Below are 23,150 nucleotides of genomic sequence, written 5' to 3' on the forward strand. Positions count from 1 at the left end.
ACAGGAAAAAAATCCACAGAGGCTTTTGCTTTATTGTTCCCCCTGGTCAAACAGAAAGTCCTGTTTCCAAAGCTGACATCCAAGCTCTTCCAGTACCTGTGGAGCTGGCAGGTGTCAATCCCATGGCACTTACCATATGAGCAAGCTGGGCCTCCATAGGGCCTGGCACAGTCACACCTGAAGGTGGCCCAGAGGTCCACACAGAGCCCTCCGTGGGAGCAGGGCTGGGACAGGCACCACTCGGTGCGGTCGCAGCCCGGCCTGGCTGGGGACGGCTCCCCCAGGGGCAGATCCGCCGGCAGCACGGCCTCGGCGTCCACCTGCAGGTCCTCCAGGCAGCCCACAAAGCCTTGCTGGCTCCCTGTGTTGTTGGCCATTGGACCCTCAGCACCTCCAATATACAGGTTCAGGAAGGCTTGTGGGATCACAGCAGCGCTGGGTGGGACAGGAGAGCTCTGCAGGCAGAGCCCGGCCTCACAAGAGCCGTGCCAGAGCTTCAGCTGCACCGTGCTGTGCACGACAACTTCCACTTTGTGCCACTGGCCATCGTCCGCTCTGAGCCCCTTCAGGAGCAGCGGGTACCCAACACCCTCCCTCTTCAGCTCTGCGTGCAGGACGCCATCCAGGAGCTCCAGGAACAAGTACTCGGCTTCACGGCCTCGGTAAAAAAGGACAGCGCTGGGCAGAGTGGTTCGGAAGCGGAGGGACACGCTGGCCCCTCCTGTGCCCCTCCTGCTCTCACTGTCCTCGGGCAGCTCAATGAGGAGATACCCTCTGGAAGCAAAGGAAAACGTTGTTGGTGTGGAGCACGTGGCATCAGAGAATCCAGGCTGGCACTGGCACAGGTGGCCGTGGCTCTCAGCTCGGTACGTTGGGATGCACGAGGCCCCGTTCTGGCAGTCGTGAGTCTGGCACCCAGTGAGCTGCACAGAGCAGTTCTTCCCTCCCCACGTAATGCCATCCTGGCCAGGGGCACAGTGGCAGGAATAGTCAGCAATGCCATCCTCACACACAGCTCCATTCTTGCAGGGACCCTCCTCACACTCATTGATGTTGACAGCACATTCCACACCTGCAAAAGAGATTTAGAGATGGGATCTCACCTGGGACTGGGACTGCCCTCCCAGAGCCTGCCAGGCACAGCCCTCCCCAGTTCTCTCCAGGGAGCAGCTGCCAGCAAGGAGCCCCACACTCACTCACAGGCTCCTGCCATGATGCAAGAGCAAGAAACCCAAACTTCTGTGTCCTCCCAGGTGCTATTTATTTATAGAGCTTTGGCCTGTCAGCCCAAATCCCCCCACCAACTGCTGTCCCGGCCCAAGCTCAATGTGCAGAAGGTATGGAAGGACTAAAACAGCACAGACAAGGAATTTATGCTTTTTTCTTAATAGATTTGGTATGTTGAAAGGCCAGGTAGGTCTGTAGATCTGACTGGAGCATGTTCCAGGCACCAGTGTTGCAGACAGCAGTAAAATGGGAAGTTACTGGAAAGCCTCAGTTAAAAAAATCCAATTCCAAGACGACCCACCAGTTGTAAAACTCACAAAACCCAATTCATTACCAAACAGCAAACACAACATGCTCCACAGGCACTCTGCCATGCTGGCACTAAGCTGATTTCAGCTCTGCCCAGTCCTGCACAAATGAACTGGGTGAGGTCCTGCACTGCTGCTCTGTCTCCTGGCAGCACATGGATCCCAGTGGGGCTCAAGAAATGACCAAATCTGGCTAATGAAAATCTGCTGTCATTTTCCTGAGCATCCCAGACTGACAGAGGAGCCCTGAACCAGTTCACTTTATCTAGCCTATAACGTCGGTTTTCACTAATCTTCAGAGACAGTCCCACAGATAAACCAAGCATGGATTATCCCAATCTAATAGCATTACACCCGATCCAGCCAGCAAGCACAACGAGGGCAGCAGGAAGAAAAAGAAGGAATTCACACACAAAGGAGGGGAATCAAAACACAAAGGACATTTGTAAAGAAAAGCCACTAGACAGAATGTGCATGTCAAAGAGATTAGAGAGCAGCCTGGGCACAGAGATGAGGGGAGATGGGGCACTAGGAGCACTGGAGCTGGACTTGATGTGTGATTAAAAATAAAAACAGCAAAGAGACAGGTTCTTGAATATTTGCAGTGATGGTTTGTCCCCTGAGCTCTGCAGACAGATGAGCAGCAGCTTCCAGCTCCAAACTGATTGTGCCAGTGTAGGGACAGAGCTCTGGGAAGCACTGAAACAGAAATGCAAGGCTCTAGCTCTGCACTTTCCAGATGTGCCAGAGCTGTTCTGTAAGCAACAGTATCTTCAGCACAGCCCTCTTCCTCTTACTGTTGGGCTTGCTCAGCAGAGGAACAGCAGGGACAGAATTGAGATTGCAGCACAAAGCTACGAAGGAAATGTGTGGGAATAAATAGAGTGTAAGGGACATCACTGGGCCTGGGGAATCCCAGTTTGGGAGAAGATGGGGTGGGTTTTCCTGGAGGGCTCTCCAAGCTGCAGGAGGCAAGTGTGCAGTCAGATTGAAGAGGAGAGGCTGTTGAATAAGGAAAGAGGTTTGGTACAGTCCCAAATCCTAGAGATGCTGCTGTTTCAGATCAGAGTTGCTGATATTTACCAAGACAATGAGGGGCAGATAACATTGGTTTGAATAACAAAAGGAGAGATGCCGTGAATTTCTGCATTTCTGAGAAGGCTGGGAGGCAGGAGGGGCCCATTTTCCCATTCCACATTCCCAGCCTGAGCAGGTCTCGGCTCTCTCACGAAGCAGGAGCTCCTGCCTGGCTGTTCCTGCCCCCAGTGCCTCACACCAGGTGGGATGGGAGTCCCCTGGGTGGGTGCACAGCCCCAGGCTGGGGCTGATTACACACCAGGCTTTCCCAAGGGATGCAGCTGGTTTGATTTCTTAGATTATTTGTTTGAAATGGGTGAAAAATAGATTGCACAAGAGTTCTAAAAATCTGGCTAATGACAATTCTTTTCCTGGAAGATTTAGTAAGCGGTTATCTGGAGCTACATCACTGCAGTTTCCAAAAGTACAGATCATTTCCTGGACATCTCTTATTCCAATCTTCTCCAAGACATGGACAGTTGTGTCTTTGCAGACCCACTGGGAAGTAGATATTAAGAAGTTGTTCAACACTAATTGTTTTTTTCTAAGAGCAGCACAGGCATCCCTCTTCAGGTTTATTTAAAAAAATAAACTGGGGGATGTGACTCTGTTCACCAAAAACAAGTAACAAAACCAAGTTATTCTCCTTGTAAACAAGTAGTACTCTCCTGTGTTTGCTCTAAATTTCATAGCTGAAATGTTTACTTTTATCTGAGCCATCAATAGTAAAACAACCAATCTGATTCATTACACCATTAGGAGACTTTCAAAGGTTTAATGAGTTCCTTATCTAGTTAAAGACTAACAATAGCAAAGCAGTGGAACTTGTTATCTGACAATCAGACAAGTGGTATCTAAAAGGCTGCTATCTGGAGCCAAGGATTTCAAACATTCCCCTAATCCAGCAGTGTCTGAGGTAACAGCCCCAAACCACCAACCCACAGGGACTGGCTCAGAAACACTCAGAAGTGGCTGAGTTTTCACAGCCTCCAAAATATTCAAATATTCAAATACAAATCCTTCCCCACGTTCAGGGTGTTACCGCTGTGGTGGGAACAGTTCTGTTTTGTAGATGCAAGTGTGATTAAATCCACACAGCTCAGCACTGCCTGAATGGAGGGAATGATTTACTGGCTGCTATTAATAAGCAAAGAGTCATTGTATACAGTCTAAGAATCATGTACTTCAACAGATACATAAAATGTTAAAAGAATAAGCACAAATGAAGTGAAATATTCTAATTTAGTTGTCAGATATCAAAAAACCTTGAAGGACAAGGTCTATTCCTTGAAACACGGGAGTTCAGCAGGGCTGCCCGGCCAGCACCGCCTTGCCCTCTCCGTAAGGCAGCTGAATTCCTAACGACCTTTCCCTGCTGCATCCTAATTAGGGATTGTATTATGATTATCAAAAGGAAAAAGGAGGGGAGGGAGAGGGGGTAGGCAGAGCATTAGCCGCCACAGACGGACCCCGACACAATGATATTTGCACAATTACCGCCATTTCCATGGCAACCCTGCTCTGCCGCTCGGGGCGCGGAGCGGGCGGAGCTGCGGAGGGCTCTGACCGCCGAGGGCTCGTCCTGAGCCTCAGCCACAAACCCGCTCTCCGCAAGGCAGCTTTCAATCAATACAGAAAAATGGAAACTGCAAAACATCGGTAAAAAGCGAAACCAGCGTTTCCCAGAAGTAGCCGAGAGGCACCTGTGTGTCTGCAGAGCTCACCCGGAGCCGAGGGGCGCAGAGCCGGTGCCTCGGGGGCTCTGACGCGGCCCCACAAGGCACAACTGCAGCACGGCGACTGTGGAGCTGCCAGGCAGACCCGTGCAACAAAGAAATTCCTCTCCTTAAAGTTTCCAAAGCAAAACTTTAGGTCTCTTCAAAATAAAAACATTCTTCCTTTCTAATCAATTCTGGTTCCTCCTGATGCCCCCAGGCAGCACTCAGCACACACCCAGCCCCCTGCCCTGGGCAGGCACACACACCAGCAGGACACACTGCAAGCACCGTACACATCTCATTACCTGCCAGCAGAACAATTCCCCTCAGGATCACGCCAATCAGCACAGATTTCATGGCCGACTCCTTGTGGACATTGGTGACAGTAAAGGGAAAAAAATGGGGGTGAAGGGGGGGAGGGATGACAAAAAAGGCCGGGCCGGCAGGGCCGTGTGTGCAAGCGCTGGCTGGTGCCAGTCCCACGAGAAGGGATTGGAGCGGGGGAGCAGAGCCCTGCCCTGCCCAGGTCTAATCCAGCCCGGCTCTGACCCTCCCAGCTGGCCCCTGTCCGTGCTGACACCAGGAATGTGTGCTCCAGCATATTGCTGCTCCCTGCCTCCTGCAGTGCCCAGCAGTGCCCACAGCCTCAGCTCAGCAGGGCACAGCCAGGACACAATCCCCTGCCCCTGCTGCACTCCAGGTGAGCTGCCAGAGTCCCTGAATGAGGCCAAAATGTTCTTTTCATAGGCTAAGCCAAAATGCTGCATTTCCACCATTGTGCAATACCTAAGCCATAGGAACAAGGGGAGTTCCGAATGCAGAGTGAACCCGGGCCCTGCTGCACATTCACTAGTGAGGGAATAATCAGGGTCCACCAGGCAGTTTTCCTTCTCCCTGTTCCAGTGATCTGTGAGCACAGACATTTCCACTCTGCTGTATTCACTAAGAAAAGTCTCAGGTTTTAATGACCGTGGTCTGTTTCCCTGAAGTCAAACTGGATGGAAAGAAATTCCCTGCATTATGCTGAATGTACGGGTTCAGACACAGCAGTACACAATCAAAACTCTCTCTTTCCTCATTAGCCACCTTACTAAATTAGCTGCTGCAGTCTCCTTTTTCCTCTGTGGTTCTGCGGTTTGTTTTTATTTTGTTTTTTAATATAGCTACTTTCATATTACAAAATTGCTGGAGGCAGAATTGTATTTTTGTGTTGTAAGGACCCAGAGAAGTTTCTTATTTCTGTGAAGAAATCTGAGAGCCTTTCCCCAAACTTGGAGTCTCTGTATCAATGTCAGGTCCAAGCAAACAAAGCCACCCACATGTCACTGTCTGGAATCTCCATGAGCAGTATCACTAAGGTATTTTAAAAAGCGTTCCAACAACTCCCCTTGCCATTTCACTTCTGTAATTTTACTCAATCCAAACATGCCAGTCACTTTTACAGATACTTGAAGTGGGAGGGATATGGTGACTGTTTGTTTGGAGTCAAAACTTCTCGGACAGCCACAGACCTGTGCACACACAGACCTATCCCAGCACAGATTTGGAACATTATCTCTGTTAGCTACTCTGGCCCTTCTGTTATTGCTCAGGAGAAAACAAACAGGCAGTTGTGCACATTCAGCCACTACTGCAACAATAAAGTGTAACAACTGTGAAGACTGCAGAACATTCAATGTCTTCCAAAAGATGCCTGTTTTGGTTTATGCACCCACACATTTATCTCCACATACACACACAGAGTCTACCTGGACACTACTGCCTGGAAACCCATCACACCCCACTGCACCCAGCACAGATTCTGCTCTCACCTGGCACCAGGCACAAGCAGGCTCTGGACTGCAGCACTCACAGCCTTCTGATCAGATGACAGGGAAGTCAAAAGGTCTGATTAACATGGAGCTGTGATCCAGCAGGGAGAAGAAACGTGGAGCGGAAGGGAAGGGAAGGGGGGGAGCCTCACCAAGAGCTGCCTAGCTCCCTTCAGCTATATTTACCAAAAGGGATTTGGTTGAAGGTGGAACAGGCCTCTAATCTCTTTACTATCTTAACCTTTTAGCTGCCCTTGCTCTAGAGGCGCCGTCTCTAAAACAAATCTGACTTAAGAAATACCTGCACAAAAAAATTACATCTATCCAAAGGTGGTTAGAAGGAAGAAGCATCTCCCATTTATTTCCTGACCCATGACCCAGGAATTCAAGCCCATTTGATCTGGGCTGGCGCCCTTACAGAGTCACCATTTATAGCTGCTGCACAGGTTTCTGCTTCTTTAAGGAGATAAAGACATTATGGCTGAACAAAGTGAGATGGTCAATAAGCTCTCCAATTATACCGGGACACATTCACACCACATCACCTTCTGATTCCTCATGAAAGTACAAGTGTTCCTCAGCCATGTGCAGAAGAGCTCAGAATGTTGCCATGATCACAAGGTGCCAGTGCCCGGGGCTGGATGGCTGCGATGGCAGGGGCTGCCCAGTGCCACAGTGCCTGCTGCAGGACACAGCCTCCTCTGCCTGAGCACAGCTGGAGCTCCACTGGGGGCACTCAGGACCTTTAAAAGTTTTTAAAGAGTGAATGATCCAAACTTTAGTGATAACATTTTTGCAGGTTAAAAATCAGTGCCCGTGTCAAATGAAGGTACCTGTCTTTTTCTCATCCTGGCCTAACCTATTGCCTAATAAGTACCTGATGGACTGAAACCATTTCTGAAAAAAAATTAATTCAGAATTCATTTTGTTGGATTTCTTTTCCCCCTAAAAGACAGACTTTTCCTAATATGCTTTGTCCCTTGACCACAGTTGCCATCATTTCCAAGAGCATGCAAGATTCCCTCTCCTTCCCACCTCATTTAGTACCCGTGCAATATTTTGATTTGCATTTCTTGTATCCCCTCAGGGTACCTATATCCTCTGCTAAAGCACAAACCATGTGCTGAACAGACTCTTCAGGACCCGTTTTGTTGTTCTCTCAGGAATCAGGGACCACTTTTGCAACAACTGCATTTCAGAGAGAAGGTTCATCTGCCTGCACTACACTGAGAGAGCACTGAAGCAGTTAATTTGCAAAGAAGGAATTTCTCCTGACTTGCATTGTTATCCCAACACTCCCCAAATTCCTCAGACTGAAGAAGCAAACACACAGAAGGAACCCCTGCCGCCCCAAGAAAGCATTCCTCATCAGAGTAGCAAGTTCACTTTAATCAGTGGAGGCAGCTTAAACCCAAGTTCATGGCAGATCTAAGCTGCCACAGAAATGGGTTTTGAAGAGAAACATTATGGGAAGCTTCACAAAGTTGTTCTGTGATCCTAATATGAAGTAATAAGCTGTTTACCCAGCATGACTGTACTGGGATTAATTGACAAAGGAGGGGAGATTAATTACTATTATTTCCCTGTCAGCTTCACTCCTCCACACGCACTCAGTGATCTCACAGACTGCTCCCAGCCTTTTGCTGGGTTGATGTGTCAGAACTACCTCAGCTGAGACGAAGTCCTTTACCAAAAGTCATATCCAGAAGAGCAACCTGCTTCTAATCCCCTTCAAGTACTAATGAACCCAAATTGGATGCAACAGAATGAACTCTAGCACTCCTTTGCCCATCAGCCCATGTTTCTGTCAGCTTTTCTGCCCATGAGAAACTAAGAATTGGAAAGGATTAAACAGATCTGCAGTTTGGCAAAGTACAATGAAATTCTGAGCTCTGTGTGGGTGCTGGGGCACTGCAGGAGGAAAAGAGAACAGGGCACAGATGTGAGTGGGAATTCTGACAAGAAGGATAAACTTTAAACCATCTCTTTGGACAAGATCTCAGTTCAGAATACAGCATTGTAACTGCCTCAGAAAGCAGCAATAACTAGCTTAGATAAAAGCTCATTTTCAAAGGCCTCATCTACAAAAGCAAATTTTTCTTGATCTGGCCTAAATTAGCAAATGAGTTAGGTCAGAAAACCCCACAAATAATTCAGCCCAGTTACAGAAGGTGTTAACTAAAAGCTGATTTTACATTCTGGGAATGAAAGTAATAGGTCTTCCCAGGAAAGAGCTGGGCAGAATTAAACCAACACAGCCCAACCGCTGCAACCACAGAAGGAAAACAGAAGATGTTCCCATGCCATAAAGGCCTGAGAGGCCTCTGGAATGTTGTTACCTGCCGTTGCAACTTAGGGGACAAGGTTCTCTTCTGGCTTCAAGTGTTTCTTTTTCCCACGAGATGGCAGCCTGGTAACACTGTGGAGAAGTTACCCTCATCTAAAATCCAGAAATCCAGGATTGTGCTGGGATCACGTTTCTTATAAACTACTCTGGTGTTAAATTGCCCAACACATGTGGAATTTAAAGATGAAGAAGACTGAGAATGAATATTTTAAAGAAAGATGAGGTTCAGTACCAGTTGGCAGAGGACCTTCCCAACAGGTCTAACATTCACCATCTCACAGATTCTCAACCACAAACTGAACCCTTAGGGTCAGGCAGGGTATGTGGGGAAGAATCCAGACTCCTCATTCCCTTGTAAACAGAGAGGGCTTCCTTTGCTCACATCACAAGGACCTTTTGACCTCCTAACATAGCAGATCACTGCTTTCAGCCAAAGATGGCTGGCTCTTATCATCCCAGGGTGTTAGTGAATGGAGATGTTTTACAGATGCTTATGTGCTGGTTACAGCCAGTACAATCTGTGGCACATAGAACGCTAAACATCCCTTCTTTTATTGAAAGGCTGGTTTTCTATATATTTCCCGCATGTATAGAGACCCCCACAGTTCTCCCAGGTAACTTTCACTCCAGGATTCAGATGCCCTGGATACCCAGCTCGGTGCTGCCCTCTCACCCCGGAATGCTGCAGCCAGGCAGCAGTGCAGCAGCTCAGCACTAGCCAAGCAGGAGGCTCTGATTCCAGGCACCCCTTCCCCGGGTTACCTGCATAACCAGGTGGGCACTGACACAGGAAGCCATTCACCAGGTCCTGGCAGAGCCCTCCGTTCTGGCAGGGCTGGGACTCACACTCATCAATGTTGGTGAAGCAGGTGTCCCCTGGAGAGTGAAAACACAAACACCTCAGAAGTGCACTTGTGCAGCACTGAAAAAAAAATTACAACTGCAGTCTTAAGTTTTGCACTTCTTTTCATTCATCTAAAAATGGAAAAGAATTCCTTGAAGTCTAGCATGTCTCTGCAGGCACTGGTACACAATCACCAGCATGGAACAATGGGGGCCAATGAAGTATGAAATGATTTTCCAGTCTCAAACACTGGCAAGATCAGAACTTCTGAACCATTCCCATCTGTGCAACAGTGGACCAAACACTCATATTTCTCTCATAAAATAATAAAGTATTATTGTTTATGCCTTCTCACTAGGGAATTTCCCTAGCTGTTAAATTCAGCCTTTTACACATATCTCCAATCCATGGAAAGGGTGATATTTCAGTGGAACATCCACAGAGCTTCTAGTTCCAAGAGCTTCATACCAAGAAACTCCTCTTGTCCCACTTTGATTGTACAGTTGCTGCCATGAGAGAAGCCTCACCAAGAAAACACCCAGAATAGTAATCTGTGACTCCAGGGAGCTAGCTTCCTCTGATGAGGAATTTCAGAGATACCCCTAAGGAAGAATCCTGCCATATGCAGGAGAGACTGTCAAAGGGAAATCACCCTGGCACCTGCATAGCCAGAGGGCATCCATGGCAGCATGGGGAAGTGCACAGGCTGCTGCCTCAGCCTGGAGACAATTTTGGACAGGGAATGACATTCAGATGTCTGTAATGGGAGCAGAAGCACATTCCTGATGCATCAGCCCCTCTGAAGCAGCAGTCCTTAAGAGATTTCTGTCGCAGAGATAACATTGCCCATCCCCTCAAAGAGCAGCCCCAGCCCGTGCAGACAGGATGGACATTTGCTGTGCAGCTCACCTGAAAAGCCTGGCTGGCACTGGCACAGGAAGCCAGCTGCCTGGCTGTAGCTGAAGTTGCTGGGGAAGTGGGGCTGTGTCCCGTAGTGGGCTGGGTCGGAGCGCTGCAGGCACAGGCCGCCGTTGTGGCAGGGCTCTGTCACACACTCATCCACATCCTGCTCACAGTGCTGCCCAGTGTAACCTGCCAGAGACACTGCTGTCAGCACCTGCACAGCTCCACTGCAGCTCAGCTCCCAAATGCTGTGCCTCACTCAAAGGAGGGAACATGACCCCCAAATCTCATCTAGCAGAGAGCCCCTGGGCCCTTCAATTTCTTCACTATGTCAAATACAGCAACCAAAATCATCAATTTACAGGAAAGTATCACCTCATGATGGAAAATGTCAGAAAACAGAAAGAAAACTTTATGGTTGGGAATCAGGGTGATTTTTGCAGGTCAGCTGGATTTTGGGATGACCTGTAAAGGGCAGCAGTGCAGCACCACTGTTCCAGACAATGAAAACTCACAAGGGGCCGTGCAGTATGGTCATTAATTCTCTACTTCTCCAACACAGCCATCAAGCACGTGCTGTCCATGGCTGTGTGCCCACACACCCCAGGGGCAGAGAGGCCCAGCCCACCTGGCCAGCAGGCGCAGCTGTAGCCCCTGATTCCCTCCAGGCACGTGGCACTGTTGTGGCAGGGGTCAGAGGCACACTCCAGGATGTCCAGCTCGCAGTGGGTCCCCTCGAAGCCGGTGTCACTGCAGTCACAATGGTAGCTGTGGGACACCAAACAGAGCAAGGCATCAGCTCAGCCTTGGACAGCAGAGCCCCAGGTGAGGAATGGGCAAAAGAGCTCAGCTGTCAATGCTCACACCATTTGTGTTCACACCTTACCCCTGGAAAGGTAAATTCAGACACACAGGTATGTTCTCAGCATGGCCTGTGCTGTTCATGCTCTGCAAACCACTCCTCTGTGTTTGTTCCTCCCTTCCTTTAAGCACCCCTGGAGTTCTGCTGCTGGGAGGGGGCTTCTCCCTTATTGCCACAAATCATTGTTACTGCCACTCAATGTACAAAACACTAAATCCAATTCCCCCCACAGCTTTCTACTCTGATTTTCACAGGCTGCACTGAGGAGACCTTTAGATCAGTCCTGGTGTCTGACTGCCCCCCAGCACTGGTTTCTCACCTGTCAATGAGGTCATGGCATGTCCCATTGCTCTGGCATGGCTGGCTCTCACATTCATTGATGTCCACCTCACACTGGGTTCCTTCATAACCTGGTGCACAGGTGCAGGTGTAGAACCCAACGTGATCATTGCACAGGGCCCCATTCTGGCAAGGGTCTGAAGCACATTCATCTATTTCAGTATCACAGTTCACACCTTTGTTAAAAAACCAGAAAAATATCTGTGTTACAAATCCACAGAAGTGTATATGTGCTGCCTGGAATTCTGAGATGAAATCACAAGAGTTATCTTGTTTTATCATCAGTTATCAACCCCAGCTGCCTACCAGAGTGCATCTCTACTTGCTTCTCTGAAAATAAATTCCATTTATTTCAATTGTTTGTATCTTGCTTTGTGATACCCAGGAAAAAAGCACTAAAGTAGTGCAAAACACTGGGTACAGCAATACCTGATGTTAGGAAGTGATTTTATTGGGAAATGCTATTAAAAATACAATGTTAGCTCCACTACTGGTCACAGTAAGTAACACCTGTTTGGTACAAAATCCCAACCTCCTTGACAAAACAAGACCTCATGAAAGATTTCTATGCAATTATCTTATCTGTATTGCACCTCTTTGAGCTGCCTGTGGCCTGGCATCACCTCCAAACCTCACTCATTACAGTGGCACCTCCAATCCATCTAATCTGCCCTCCTTGGCAAAGGCTCCCCACAGAGTGGGCAGGGCCATCCTAATCCTGGCGGAATGTGGGCCCCCTAATCTGGTTCAAACCCCTCAATACCCACACAAAACTTCCTTCACCCAAATTCCAGCTGCAAGCACCAGGAAACGACCTGGCCTTGCCAGCCAATGGTGCTCAAACCTCTGGATGAAGAACTAAATCCCAAGGCTAAGCCTCATGATTGACATCAGAATAACTCAAAGCACAACAAACTCCTCCAGCTGCCTGGGTCACTTTATCGCTCCTTTGGCAGGGAATCCACAATCCTGAACTGAGGATTCAGCATAAAGATAAAAAAAGAAACTGATTTGCAAAGATAGAATTATGCTTGATACTCAAAATCACCAGTAACCTTAGGGCCCACATAAAAAAAAAAGTCTTGTTTCTCCTTCATCTCTCTTCATTTTTATCAGAGAGCGAGTCAGCATCAGGGACTACATTCCTAATGTTGTAACTTCTCCTCATTCCAGTGGTAATCAGCAGCATTCCTTCACAGCAACTCAACTCCTTAAACACCTCCCTCTGTGAACAGGAGGAAGGCTGAGAAAGTTCATGTGCGAGGTGGTACCAGGCAGACATGGACACATTCCACCCCATTCCACCCCGATAGCAGGGCTGGGGGAAGGAGAGGCCCCCACTGCCTCCCTCACAGATAACTCACAGGTGTGGATTCCTCTCTGAGTCACCATCAGCACAGATGCACAAAAGAGAAACACTTAAATCATATGCCAAATAAACATTCGCCAGGCATGAAAGAATTGGAAAGCTCCAGCTAAAAGACACTTTTTTCCAAAAGACAAGTACTTCCCTTGGAAAAATCCTGCTGGACAGGACAAAGAACTACAGGCCAGGTCAGCAGAGCAAAGTTATACCTGGAAACACTAAGTATTCATTTCCTGATGATAAATATCTTCTTATGTAATCTCCCTTAATTTTATGCTGAGAACTAATCACAGCTACCTTGTGCCTACACCTGCGTCCAGTTTTAGTCCACTCCTGGATCCCTGTCTCTCCACACCTACCCCACACATGGAATTCAGGGCCTCACGCGCTTCTTGAGAGCTGCTGCCAGCAGCCCTAGAGAATTGCTCACTGCCATCCCCAGCCCGGTGAGGCAGGTGCCGAGCCCCGGAGCCCCTGGCACAGGGCGGGCCGTACCGAGCCCCGGAGCCTTTGGGGCACAGGGCGGGCCGTACCGAGCCCCGGAGCCCCGGAGCCCCTGGCACAGGGTAGGCCGCACTGAGCCCCGGAGCCCTTGGGGCACGGCGGCCCGGCCGTACCTGCATAGCCGGGCGCGCACTGGCACTCGTAGCGGTCCATGTGGTTGAGGCAGGTGCCGTGGTTGCGGCAGGGCCGGGACGCGCACTCGTCGATGTCGATCTCGCAGTGGGAGCCCTGGAAGCCGGGCACACAGAAGCAGCTGTACTCGCCCGCGCTGTCCCTGCAGATGGCCCCGTTCCGGCACGGCCCCGAGGCGCACTCGTCGATGTCGTCCCCGCAGGTGGCCCCGCCGAAGCCGGGCGGGCAGAGGCAGCGGTAGCCGCCCGGAGCCGCCACACACGTGCCGTTGTTGAGGCAGGGCTGGCTGGAGCACACGGAGCTTCGTGCCCGGCAGCCTTCTCCAGCGGGGCATCTACAGGAGTATCCAGCTGGGCTATCCACACACTGCAGCCGAGGGTCCGGGCAAGGGCTGCTCTCGCACTCATCAACGCTGCCACAGGCAGCACCTGCAGGGCCGGCTGGGCACACGCAGTCATATTCCAGCAGCCCTGGAGTCCGGCTGCAGGTCATGTGGGCAGGACAGCCACGTTCAGTGCAAGCATCGTACAGGAATTCACAGTTCATGCCCATGTAGGCTACAGGCTCCACAGGGCACGTGCACTGGTACCCCACCTCCAAATCCTTACAGCTCCCCCCATTCTCACAGGGGGACGAGGAACAGCCACTGTCATTTTCTGAGCGTGAAGCTCCTGACGAGAAAAGAGACTTTTTGTTAGTCAGCATTTGTAGTTCTAAAGAAAAAAGTTCTGCCAATCCCCACATACAGCTCAGAGACTGCCCAGCTAAATTCCACACTCCACAGGGCTGCACTAGTCAGGAGATCAGGATGATACTGGAGAATCAAACATCTACTATAAAGAAGATAACAGCCTTCATTTGGTGACAATCAAGAATCTCTTGCCAATTTGGGTAATCAATTACCTGATTTTTCAGGAGACACTCACAAACCAACTATTTTACTTGTGCTTATTCATCCATGAGTCACTTTGAGAGCAGTGACACATATCACCTTAAATCCATTCACAAGATTAACTTAGTGTAAAATTCCATGACCCCTTTCACTGGCAGGGCACAGCATTTGTGCCTGGAAATCCAGAGAGGCAGGGCAAGTTCAGGTCTTGGCTGCAGCTCTGTATGTCCCAGCTGCTCCTTCTGGGGATACATTTTTTTCTCAGCTAATCCAGAAGTGATTTGAAGATGCTCCCATAAATAACCCAAGGCAAACTCAAACGGGCACATTTCACAGAGTCTCTGATTACATCGGGCAGCTCAGGCTGATAACCACTGACCCTCACCCTCTCCTCCTGTTAGACATGTAAATTTACACAGCAGGACATTTTTAGCAAGGAAGGGCAGAGACTGCTGAGATCACCGTGCTGATGGCATTTTGGATCAGTACCTGCTGAGCCAAAACACCAGTCCAACAACCAGATAACCTGGAACTGATGTTGAGACCAGATTCCCCTAAATCTGGGAGCATGGATGTGATCAGTTCATTCACACTGAGCCACAATGCCTTGCTGTCCCCTCCGAGGAGTGTTTAAAAGGCTCTTGCCCCATTAAGCAACTCCACCATCGGAAATGTGATGGGACGTGCCCACTGAACTGCAAACTTAGTCCATATAAATGAGATTAAGTAGGATACATGATATTTAAAAAAAAAAAAGTTCAACAAAGATATTTCAAATGGAGCAGAATTGAACAAAACAAGGAATCCTCATTTCTTTTCCAAAAGAAATTTTAAATTTACTCTGTAAAACAAGGGGCAGATTGGCCAAAGGGCAGGACAGCCCAGGGGACAGGAGATAACAGCCTTTATGTTAGAATTAGGATATATGTCCTGGATTCAATGCCACAATTAAGCACTTTCCAAAAGACACAAACCAACCAAAAGTTAAATAAAGGGACAAAGGCAGTGGAAATAGAGAACTTTGCCTTCCATAAAGGCAGCAGTCATTAGCACCTCATCCCACTGTGGCCTTCTGAGATCAGAGCTTTTCATTCTGCTCAACTCCAAGATAAATAAGAGAGAAGCTGTGTGGTAGAGATATCCCTGCCTGCTTTCTGTGTAAGTGTTATAAAACATCCAAACTTGGAAGTAACTCTGCAAACAACTATATAGCAGATGTTTGGAAAATGTCTATGAAAAATGGTCTCAAAGCAGTGATAAAGCTCATGAAGGAGCAAATGCTCCTGAGAAATTGCTACTGATGAGACAATCCAGACTTTCCTGGTGCTAGGAGTCAAGCCATCACTGGAAGCCTTTGGACAAGCAGCTCTTCACCCTTTCTGCTGCCCTCTCTCTGTAGCTGTGGCCCAGGTGGTGACAGGCCACAAAGCTGCAGTGGAGAGAGGGCAGGATCCCAAATCCCTGCAGCTCCCTCAGCACCCCCTGCTCCATGGGGAATGGTGCTCTACCCTGCCATGCTAAGGACTGGCCAGGATCACACACCTCAGCACTGCTCCCCAGCTGCCCTCTCACTGGTGCCAGCATTACCCTGGCCCAGTTTTGGGCACGTTTGCCTTGCTCTGGTGCTCCTTCCCCACCCCTGGTAGTGAATCTGTGTCACTGGTGCTCTATCAGCTCTGCCCCATCAGCTCCTCAGGCTCTTTGTACCTGAAGGTGGAGGCACCGACTTCAGGGCCTGAAAGGGATTTATAGGAGACTTTGGTTTACAAAAGCCTGCCCCTGCCCTGACCTCCCCGAATTCCTCCCACCAAAGACTGCAGTGTTTCTAAGTCTTCTTTTAAGAGGCAGTGCTGCAGGGGGAGGGAGGGTACTCAGGGATTTAGGCAGCCCTTTCTCTTCCCAGCATCATCTCCATGGCCCACCCCTCCCTTCCCCTCTCATGTGATGCTGGGGAGAGCTGCTGAGCCCTGCACTGTCCAGCAATCCCATTATTCTGCCATCAACCCTTTTATTCTCAGATTCCCAGTCAGGCAGAAAACAAGGATGACGGAATCTGCCTGGAATCTCTGTGGCAATTAGAGTGGAAACCCAGGAAACTATTTGCAAAAGAGCTTTACTAGGCAGGAGATATGAGCCTTTGTAGGCTTAATGAGTAACCCGCCCCTGCCCGCACTTTCCAGAGGCCAGGAGCACAGTTTGGGACAAAAAAGGAGTCTGGTGCATGTTGGGAAGGAGCTGCAGCACACTCCATCTGCAGAGAAATTCCCATTTCCACAGAATCCCCAGGCACTGCTGGCATGGCCAGGCTGAGTCACTGCCAAGGCTCATGTGTGGCTTTCTGCTTCCATGAGAAGAACACAGGCAAAATGCTTTTTTGCAAATAAAGCTAAACATCAAAGCCCTTTGCTATTTCCTGCCTTTCCCACACCTTTTTGTACCTTTTCTGGTTTGGTCCATCATATAGCTCAACCACAGACAACACAAAGCTTCCCTAATAAATGCAAAGGCCTTCCTGGCTACCAAAGACAGCAGTGAAGGAACAGGGAGAACTCTGGTCTGCTCAAAACTCATGTGGCCATGAACAACAGCACTGGTTAATATATGGTTAATGTATGTACTTCAGCAGGACAGCATTTTGGAGGAAAATGTTCCTTTTAGAACAGACATCCTGAAGTAACACAGTGCTACTCACAGGGCATGCATGGAGCAGGCTGAGGACAACGCAGTGTAAATCACAAGAAATGCAATTTATCTAAATAACTGCAAATTATTCTGTGAACTGCAGCTGGCAGCAAATCCCCCACGTGTCTGACTGACTCAGTGGAGGCTTCAGGCACTCTAACAGCACAAACCCCAAACTGCATCACACAGTCCCTGTGTCCAGCATGCCTGTACTAATGTGGAATATTTCCCAAGGACAGAACATGGCCCTGTGTGAATGTATTCTAACCCTAACACTCCTTCCATGGCAGTGCTGAACATCTCGCTTGACAAAGAGCACATCTGATGTTTTTATTCTTTTCAGCCATCAGTCCTAGGCATACACTTACTTACTGCTCTCAGTTTTGGAATAGATTAATATATGAATGTGAATAGCACATGAATATGCACCAAACACTAATAAGGAAAATGAATAAATTAGCTTTTCCTGCTGCACAATATAACAACCATGAAAATCAGGTCAAGGAAATCACTGAATGACAAGAGTTTATAGTTTTTCATCAAAGTAGTCGTTGCTGGATTAACAATGACATTCAGAAGTTTTCCTTTACATTTCACAAGAAAAAAACAAATTAGTGATATTTGTAAGGGAAAAAAAACCCAGAAGTGTATTTTAATGATACCATCCTGCAAGCCTGTGCTGAATTGAAACTGGAGGAGACCACAGCTCCTTTGAAGAACAGTCCCAGGCATTTAGGGGTGGATTAGGAGGAACATCAAAGGCTACCAGAGTCCCATATAAAGCATTCATTGAGCTCTGTCAGGACAGGGCTGGTTTTACACTTTAAAGGGAGCTGACAAAGATTTTCCCCAAACGATGAGGTTTGTGACCTTTTGTAACACTTTAAGGCAAACAAGCTGCATTACCAGGCTCTGTTTTAATAATTGACTTCAATAATCTTATACTTTATACCTGAACTATGTGATCTTGTCAAAGTTGCAAAGTTTTTTGACCACAAAAAGCCAAAATTAATGAGAAGTTAGGCAATTACCTCTGTGATTGGAGATGCTGCTTTAGCATTACTCGCTGGCTTCTCTTTTGGGGATTTGCGTTTCACAAGTTTCTCTTGGGTAACTGATGGAGGATGGATGTTGTCAATCTACAGACACCCCTGACCTTGTGGAAGCTGCTCAGTGCTGCACTGATAACCACCTTAAAGGTGTCTTACTGATCTCCTGAAATTCCAGCAGGGAAGAGGCAGCACTGGGGCTCTCAGCTCACAGTGTCCTTTGTACTGAAGGACAGATTTTTTCTCTGAGCAGAGGCAGTGGTGCCTACTGGAAATCCCATCCCTGAACCCTTGTCCATGCCCAGGCCCTGCACTGGATGAAAATGAAAATGTACCTTCACCTGTGCACAGCTTGTGCAAAATGGTCACAACCACAGACACAGCTCCCACAAGAGCCAGGCTGCCAGGATGTTATTTCCTGGCCCAGCCAAAACTGATATTGAGCTTGGACAAGTCAGATCCACCTCAAGTGGAAAGAAGCTTCCTTCAGATGTTTTTCACCTGTCCTACTCACTACAGCAACTGAAAAACCCCAATGTACAGCCAAGAGGTGAGAAGAGCAGATTCCCAGAGCACCACCACAGTCACAGGGCTTGAGGGATCTCCAATTTCCAAAACCAGGACTGGTCAAAGCCCAGCCTGGGGCAATTCTCATCAGTCAGGCTGTGCTCCTGCTGCTCATCCCAGCAAACCTCCCACTGGAGAATGATCCTGAGGCCAAGGGTAGAAAGGGAACCCTTCCACCAGAAGGAACCCAGAACAACACAGCTACAAAATGAACTCTGAAGAAAGGAATGGAGAGTTAGGTCTCCATGACAACAGGAAGGCATGTGCTTATATTAGTAAATCCCTGCTGACCTCTGCTGATCTTTCCCTATCCTGGTCAGTGTAAAGGATTAGTGAAAGGGGACACACTTTGGTCTGTTGCCAGGATCCACACAACCAGAAAGGGAAATGGACAGGCTTGCAAAGGGGCTTTCATGGCCACCCTCTCTCTTCCCCACCCCTGCTCACTTTGGAAGGACAGCCATGGAAGAGAATGGCAGGATAAAACCAAATTCTTCTTCAGGAAGCCCCTTCCAAGTACCTGCTCAGGGTACAAGGCCTCTTCAGGTGCTTCAGGGGCCCAGAGCCAAGATCTTCCTCCCCATATTTTAAATGGCAGAAAGGATTCTGAGATATATCTGCTGGTTGAAACTAATCGTCATTGTTACTGTCTCAGGTTATCATCTTACCAGATCTGATAATTTATGTGAAGCAGGACATGGCACTATGACCAAAAACCACAAACTCTGAAAATAAAGATTAGCTAATCCAAAAGTGGTGCTGGCAATCAGCAGGCAGGACTTCTAAGACCATACTGAATAAATGGCCTGACAAAATGCCAGGGATCCCAGCAGTGCCAAGAGTGCCTTTTGGAAAAGTCACTTTTAAAAAGAGCCTCCCTATTCATGACTTTGATGTCTCTTGGAGAGTTTTGGTAGGCTAAATGCACAAGCCCAGTGTCTCAGCCAAATACCACCTTGGATACCAACTCCAAGGCATCTCCTCACTCCTGCACACAGGCCAGATTGCAGCTGTACCCAGACATGGTGTGCCCATCACCTCTCAGGCTGCTTCTGACATTGTTTGTCTTAGTTACTTGAGACCAACAAATTCCATATCACATTTGCACGAGATTTCTGGTGTGACAGAGCTTTTAATGCCAGATATATGCACACAGTCTACTGGTGTAAAATATTTATATAGAATTTACAAAGGCCTAGACCTAGACTTTCATTCATTCAGGCACCACAAGTGTGGCTCAGGTTCTTCTTGTGAAATATGCAGAATATTTACCCCCTCAAAGGAGGAGGATGGTGATTGCTGGCTCTCTGCCCCCCAGCTTGCCCAGTGAATCACTAAAAGGTGCCAAACAGTGGGCACCAATCCACAGGGCCCAGCAGTGCCAACATCATGGCCCAAGGCATTAACAGCATTAGCCAGAAATACCACTTCAGGGAATTGAACTCATTCTTACCACAGAACAAGAAGCCAGCTAGCTTGTGTTCATTATCTGCTCACTGTTTTACTGTAGATTTGAAGGTGTAACTCCTATTATCATTCTTCTGGAACTGGGAAGAAGACAGGAGCTGTGAATCCCTGGTTTATGACAGCATTGAATATATTGCCACCGTAACTCTTTGATCTCCTGTGCTCAGGACACCCCAGTATTTTCCCTTAATGAACACTCCTCCAAGCTGACCTTCATGTTTCACATATTCTCTGATCTCTCAGCCATTTCCACAGATCAAACACTGGGACAGGGACTTTCCTGTGTATTCAGTTCACCAGAGTGAGTCACAGGCTTTCATTTCCAATTCTTATTTAAATATACTGACAATGAACAAAACAGCTGGGAAGATTGGTTCTGTTTGTTCCCCAGTTTTGAAGTAAGCCTTAAACTGTCCCTGTGTCCGAGCTAATCTCAAGAGCTGGCATTAGAGCTGATAGCAAAAAAGGCTTGTCTTGCACATGTTCCCCCTCAGCAGGCGTCCAAAGCATCTTCCAGGCAAAAGGTATGTGAATTCCTGTGCCTGCTGATGGCTGGAGCTGTGGGAACAGAAGTGAAAAGACACTCCTTCTGCCCTCCAGAATCTCTTTGAAAGACAAGGAATTAGCTGGGAGCTATTCTATTGTGTTCCCATTACACAGGCAGCAGCAGTAAAAGGGGAGTCACAGGTAGTTGCCCCTCCGGGGTTTCTTTTAAACTACAGGAGATTGTGAGCATCTGCCTGCAGGATGCTCTGATGGGTACACATTGCACCAGGCCAGCTGCATTCTCAGAATTTCCACAAAAATTTTGAACTCTCTGCTTCAATGACATTTAGACTCAGTCAATTAGAAATAAAAGAAGTAGTGATATGGTTTCTAAGGGCAAGAAAAGACATTTCTTCATGGCCTTAAAAACCTGCAAGTGCTGCCTAAATAGCACCATTCACTCCAGTTAAAATCTGATAGAATTCCCCTTGCAAAATAGGAGTAGGTGAAAAGACTATGAAAACCAGCACTTCCCTCCAGCTCTGCTGGCTCCAGCAAGAGGAGTCATCCATCCACCTGCACTCAAAAGAGCACCAAGTTCTCCCTAAAGCAGGGCTCCAGAGAAGAGCTCTCTCCAGGAGTGAAAAGCCACAAGTGCAGTGGGCAGAGAGCACGAACCCTCGGAGCCAGGGCCTGGCAGGCACACGGGGGATCCTCCATGGCCCCTGCCCCGCACAAAGCCACCCTAACTGCCTCACACTCCCAACCAGTAGCTATGGTTACCAGATACAAAAGACAGCCCTGCTGCTTCCCTGTGGCCAGAGGAATTCCAGGCACTTGGAGCAAACACACCAGACAAAGAAACTGGTACAAGGGAGAGGAAGAAAAAAAAGAAAACAAAAATCACAACATATTTTGACTTTCACATTCACGGTCTGAGGTGGTCAGAGCAACAGAAATCTTGGGAGGCTTCAGAGGGAAAAAAAGAGACTGTTGGGGAATCAGGGAAAAAGCTGAAAACTTTCTCCAAATCTCAAAAATTACATAAACATCACCTATGAATGCAAGAAAATGCCAAGTGCCACGTTCAGCAGGCACAAGCAGAGAAAAGGCTCTGACTGTATTTCCTCAATGTTCTCCTATTTCACATCCATTTCTTCATGCCATGGATCATACTTTACTTGCTCAGAGGAAACCAAGCCTGACTTGCACCTACAGGTAACTGGCGTGGCAGTGCTGAGGGCAGGACAAGGAGACCAGTTCAATCCCAATCATACTTTCCAGTAAAAGGCTGGACGTGTTCCTGACATGACCTTCTAATCCCTAGATGACTAAAACAGATGTCTAGGCCCAGCAGATCTCCAGGCACCTATTCCAGAAGAAACAGAGATACCTATTTTTCAGGGAACATAAGATATTGTAAACAAGGGTGTCAAAGGAACCCAAAGATAGCCTTGGGAATTTGGAGAATCTCAGTGTACTCAAGCAGATTCTTTGGCTATAAAATAAGTTTTCAGTGTGGGAAAAAACCACAAAACAAAGCATTTCCCCATAAACTCTTTTGTTACCTCATTGCTTCTTGCACTTTGAGGATCGATCTGCTTTTTTCAAAATTTCTAAGTGGAGACACTCCTGTCCTGTGATCTCCCTCCACATTTTGTACCAGATGGATCTGGCACTACACTCCTCAGGGTACCATCCTCTTGTGCTCAGATGTCTTTATTGAGCATACAGGATGGAAATAAAGGTCTGTGTTTCTTCTGTGTGGGCACAACCAAAATATTCAGACCTTTCCAATGGAGAAAACGGTTACTATGATAGGTGAATACTTAGTTACGTGAATACTTAATTACTTTTAGTTCTTGTGAATAAATGCAAACATACACGTGCACAGGGAGAAAGATGAAAAGAAACAAGAAATAAATAGAAAGAACAACATGTCTAGAATGAAATGCCTGTTTATCTTCCTGACAAAAGTTTTCAGGCTACAAATCTAACTGTAAGATGACAATTTGTTCAATATAAGGGCAGGTCACAGATTTGATCAAAGTTACTGCACAGTAGCTGGGTAAGAATCAGGCACAGAAGACAAAAACTTACCCCAAAACAAGAAGAAAAGTGGCAGCAGGAGAGCAGCATGGTACGGCCTGGAGGTAGTTTTCTTTAATTCCATGACAAGTGCAAGAGTGGCCGCTCTAAAGCCCTCCGGGGAGAGCCAGGAGCCGGAGCCCAGCAAGCCCCTCCTGTGGCCACATCACGGTGCGGGGCGGGCTCGCCCCGCGCTGCCGGGCCCACAGCAGCACCGAGCCCGCGGACAGAGCCCGCAGCGGAGCCGGGAGCGCCGGCAAAGCCTGCCTGGATCGCGCGGAGCGGAGCGGACTGAGCCCTGCCCGCGCCCTGCCCGCCCCCCGGGCTGCGGAACGGGGCTCCCGCTGCCCCTCGGAACGCCGGGACACACCTGGGCTGGTCGCTGTCCCCACAGCCGGGACGGGGCTCGGAGCCGCGTTGGGACCCAGGCTCTTGGGACGATGCCGAGCTCTGTATCGGCTCCTACTGACCAACTCCACAG

At 48.3% G+C, this 23,150-nt stretch overlaps 1 protein-coding gene across 1 annotated transcript in view; it reads right to left on the reverse strand.

The window, feature by feature from the left end:
* CRB2 (crumbs cell polarity complex component 2) overlaps positions 1–22,778 on the reverse strand; it is a 30,416-nt gene extending 7,638 nt beyond the window's left edge. Inside the window, exons 1-7 of the mRNA XM_054284129.1 lie at positions 22,682–22,778; positions 13,420–14,109; positions 11,417–11,612; positions 10,864–11,003; positions 10,242–10,424; positions 9,251–9,364; positions 134–1,072 (exon numbers count right to left, since the gene is read on the reverse strand). Of these exons, the coding sequence (XP_054140104.1) occupies positions 134–1,072; positions 9,251–9,364; positions 10,242–10,424; positions 10,864–11,003; positions 11,417–11,612; positions 13,420–14,109; positions 22,682–22,754 (2,335 nt within the window). The 5' untranslated portion in view covers positions 22,755–22,778. The remainder of the gene's footprint in view (positions 1–133; positions 1,073–9,250; positions 9,365–10,241; positions 10,425–10,863; positions 11,004–11,416; positions 11,613–13,419; positions 14,110–22,681) is intronic.
* Between the last annotated feature and the right edge of the window lie 372 nt (positions 22,779–23,150).

This window comes from Melozone crissalis, unplaced genomic scaffold, assembly GCF_028551555.1.
Source record: "Melozone crissalis strain CALT ecotype California unplaced genomic scaffold, PUWL_Pcris_2 ptg000041l_1, whole genome shotgun sequence".
Taxonomy (NCBI): domain Eukaryota; kingdom Metazoa; phylum Chordata; class Aves; order Passeriformes; family Passerellidae; genus Melozone; species Melozone crissalis.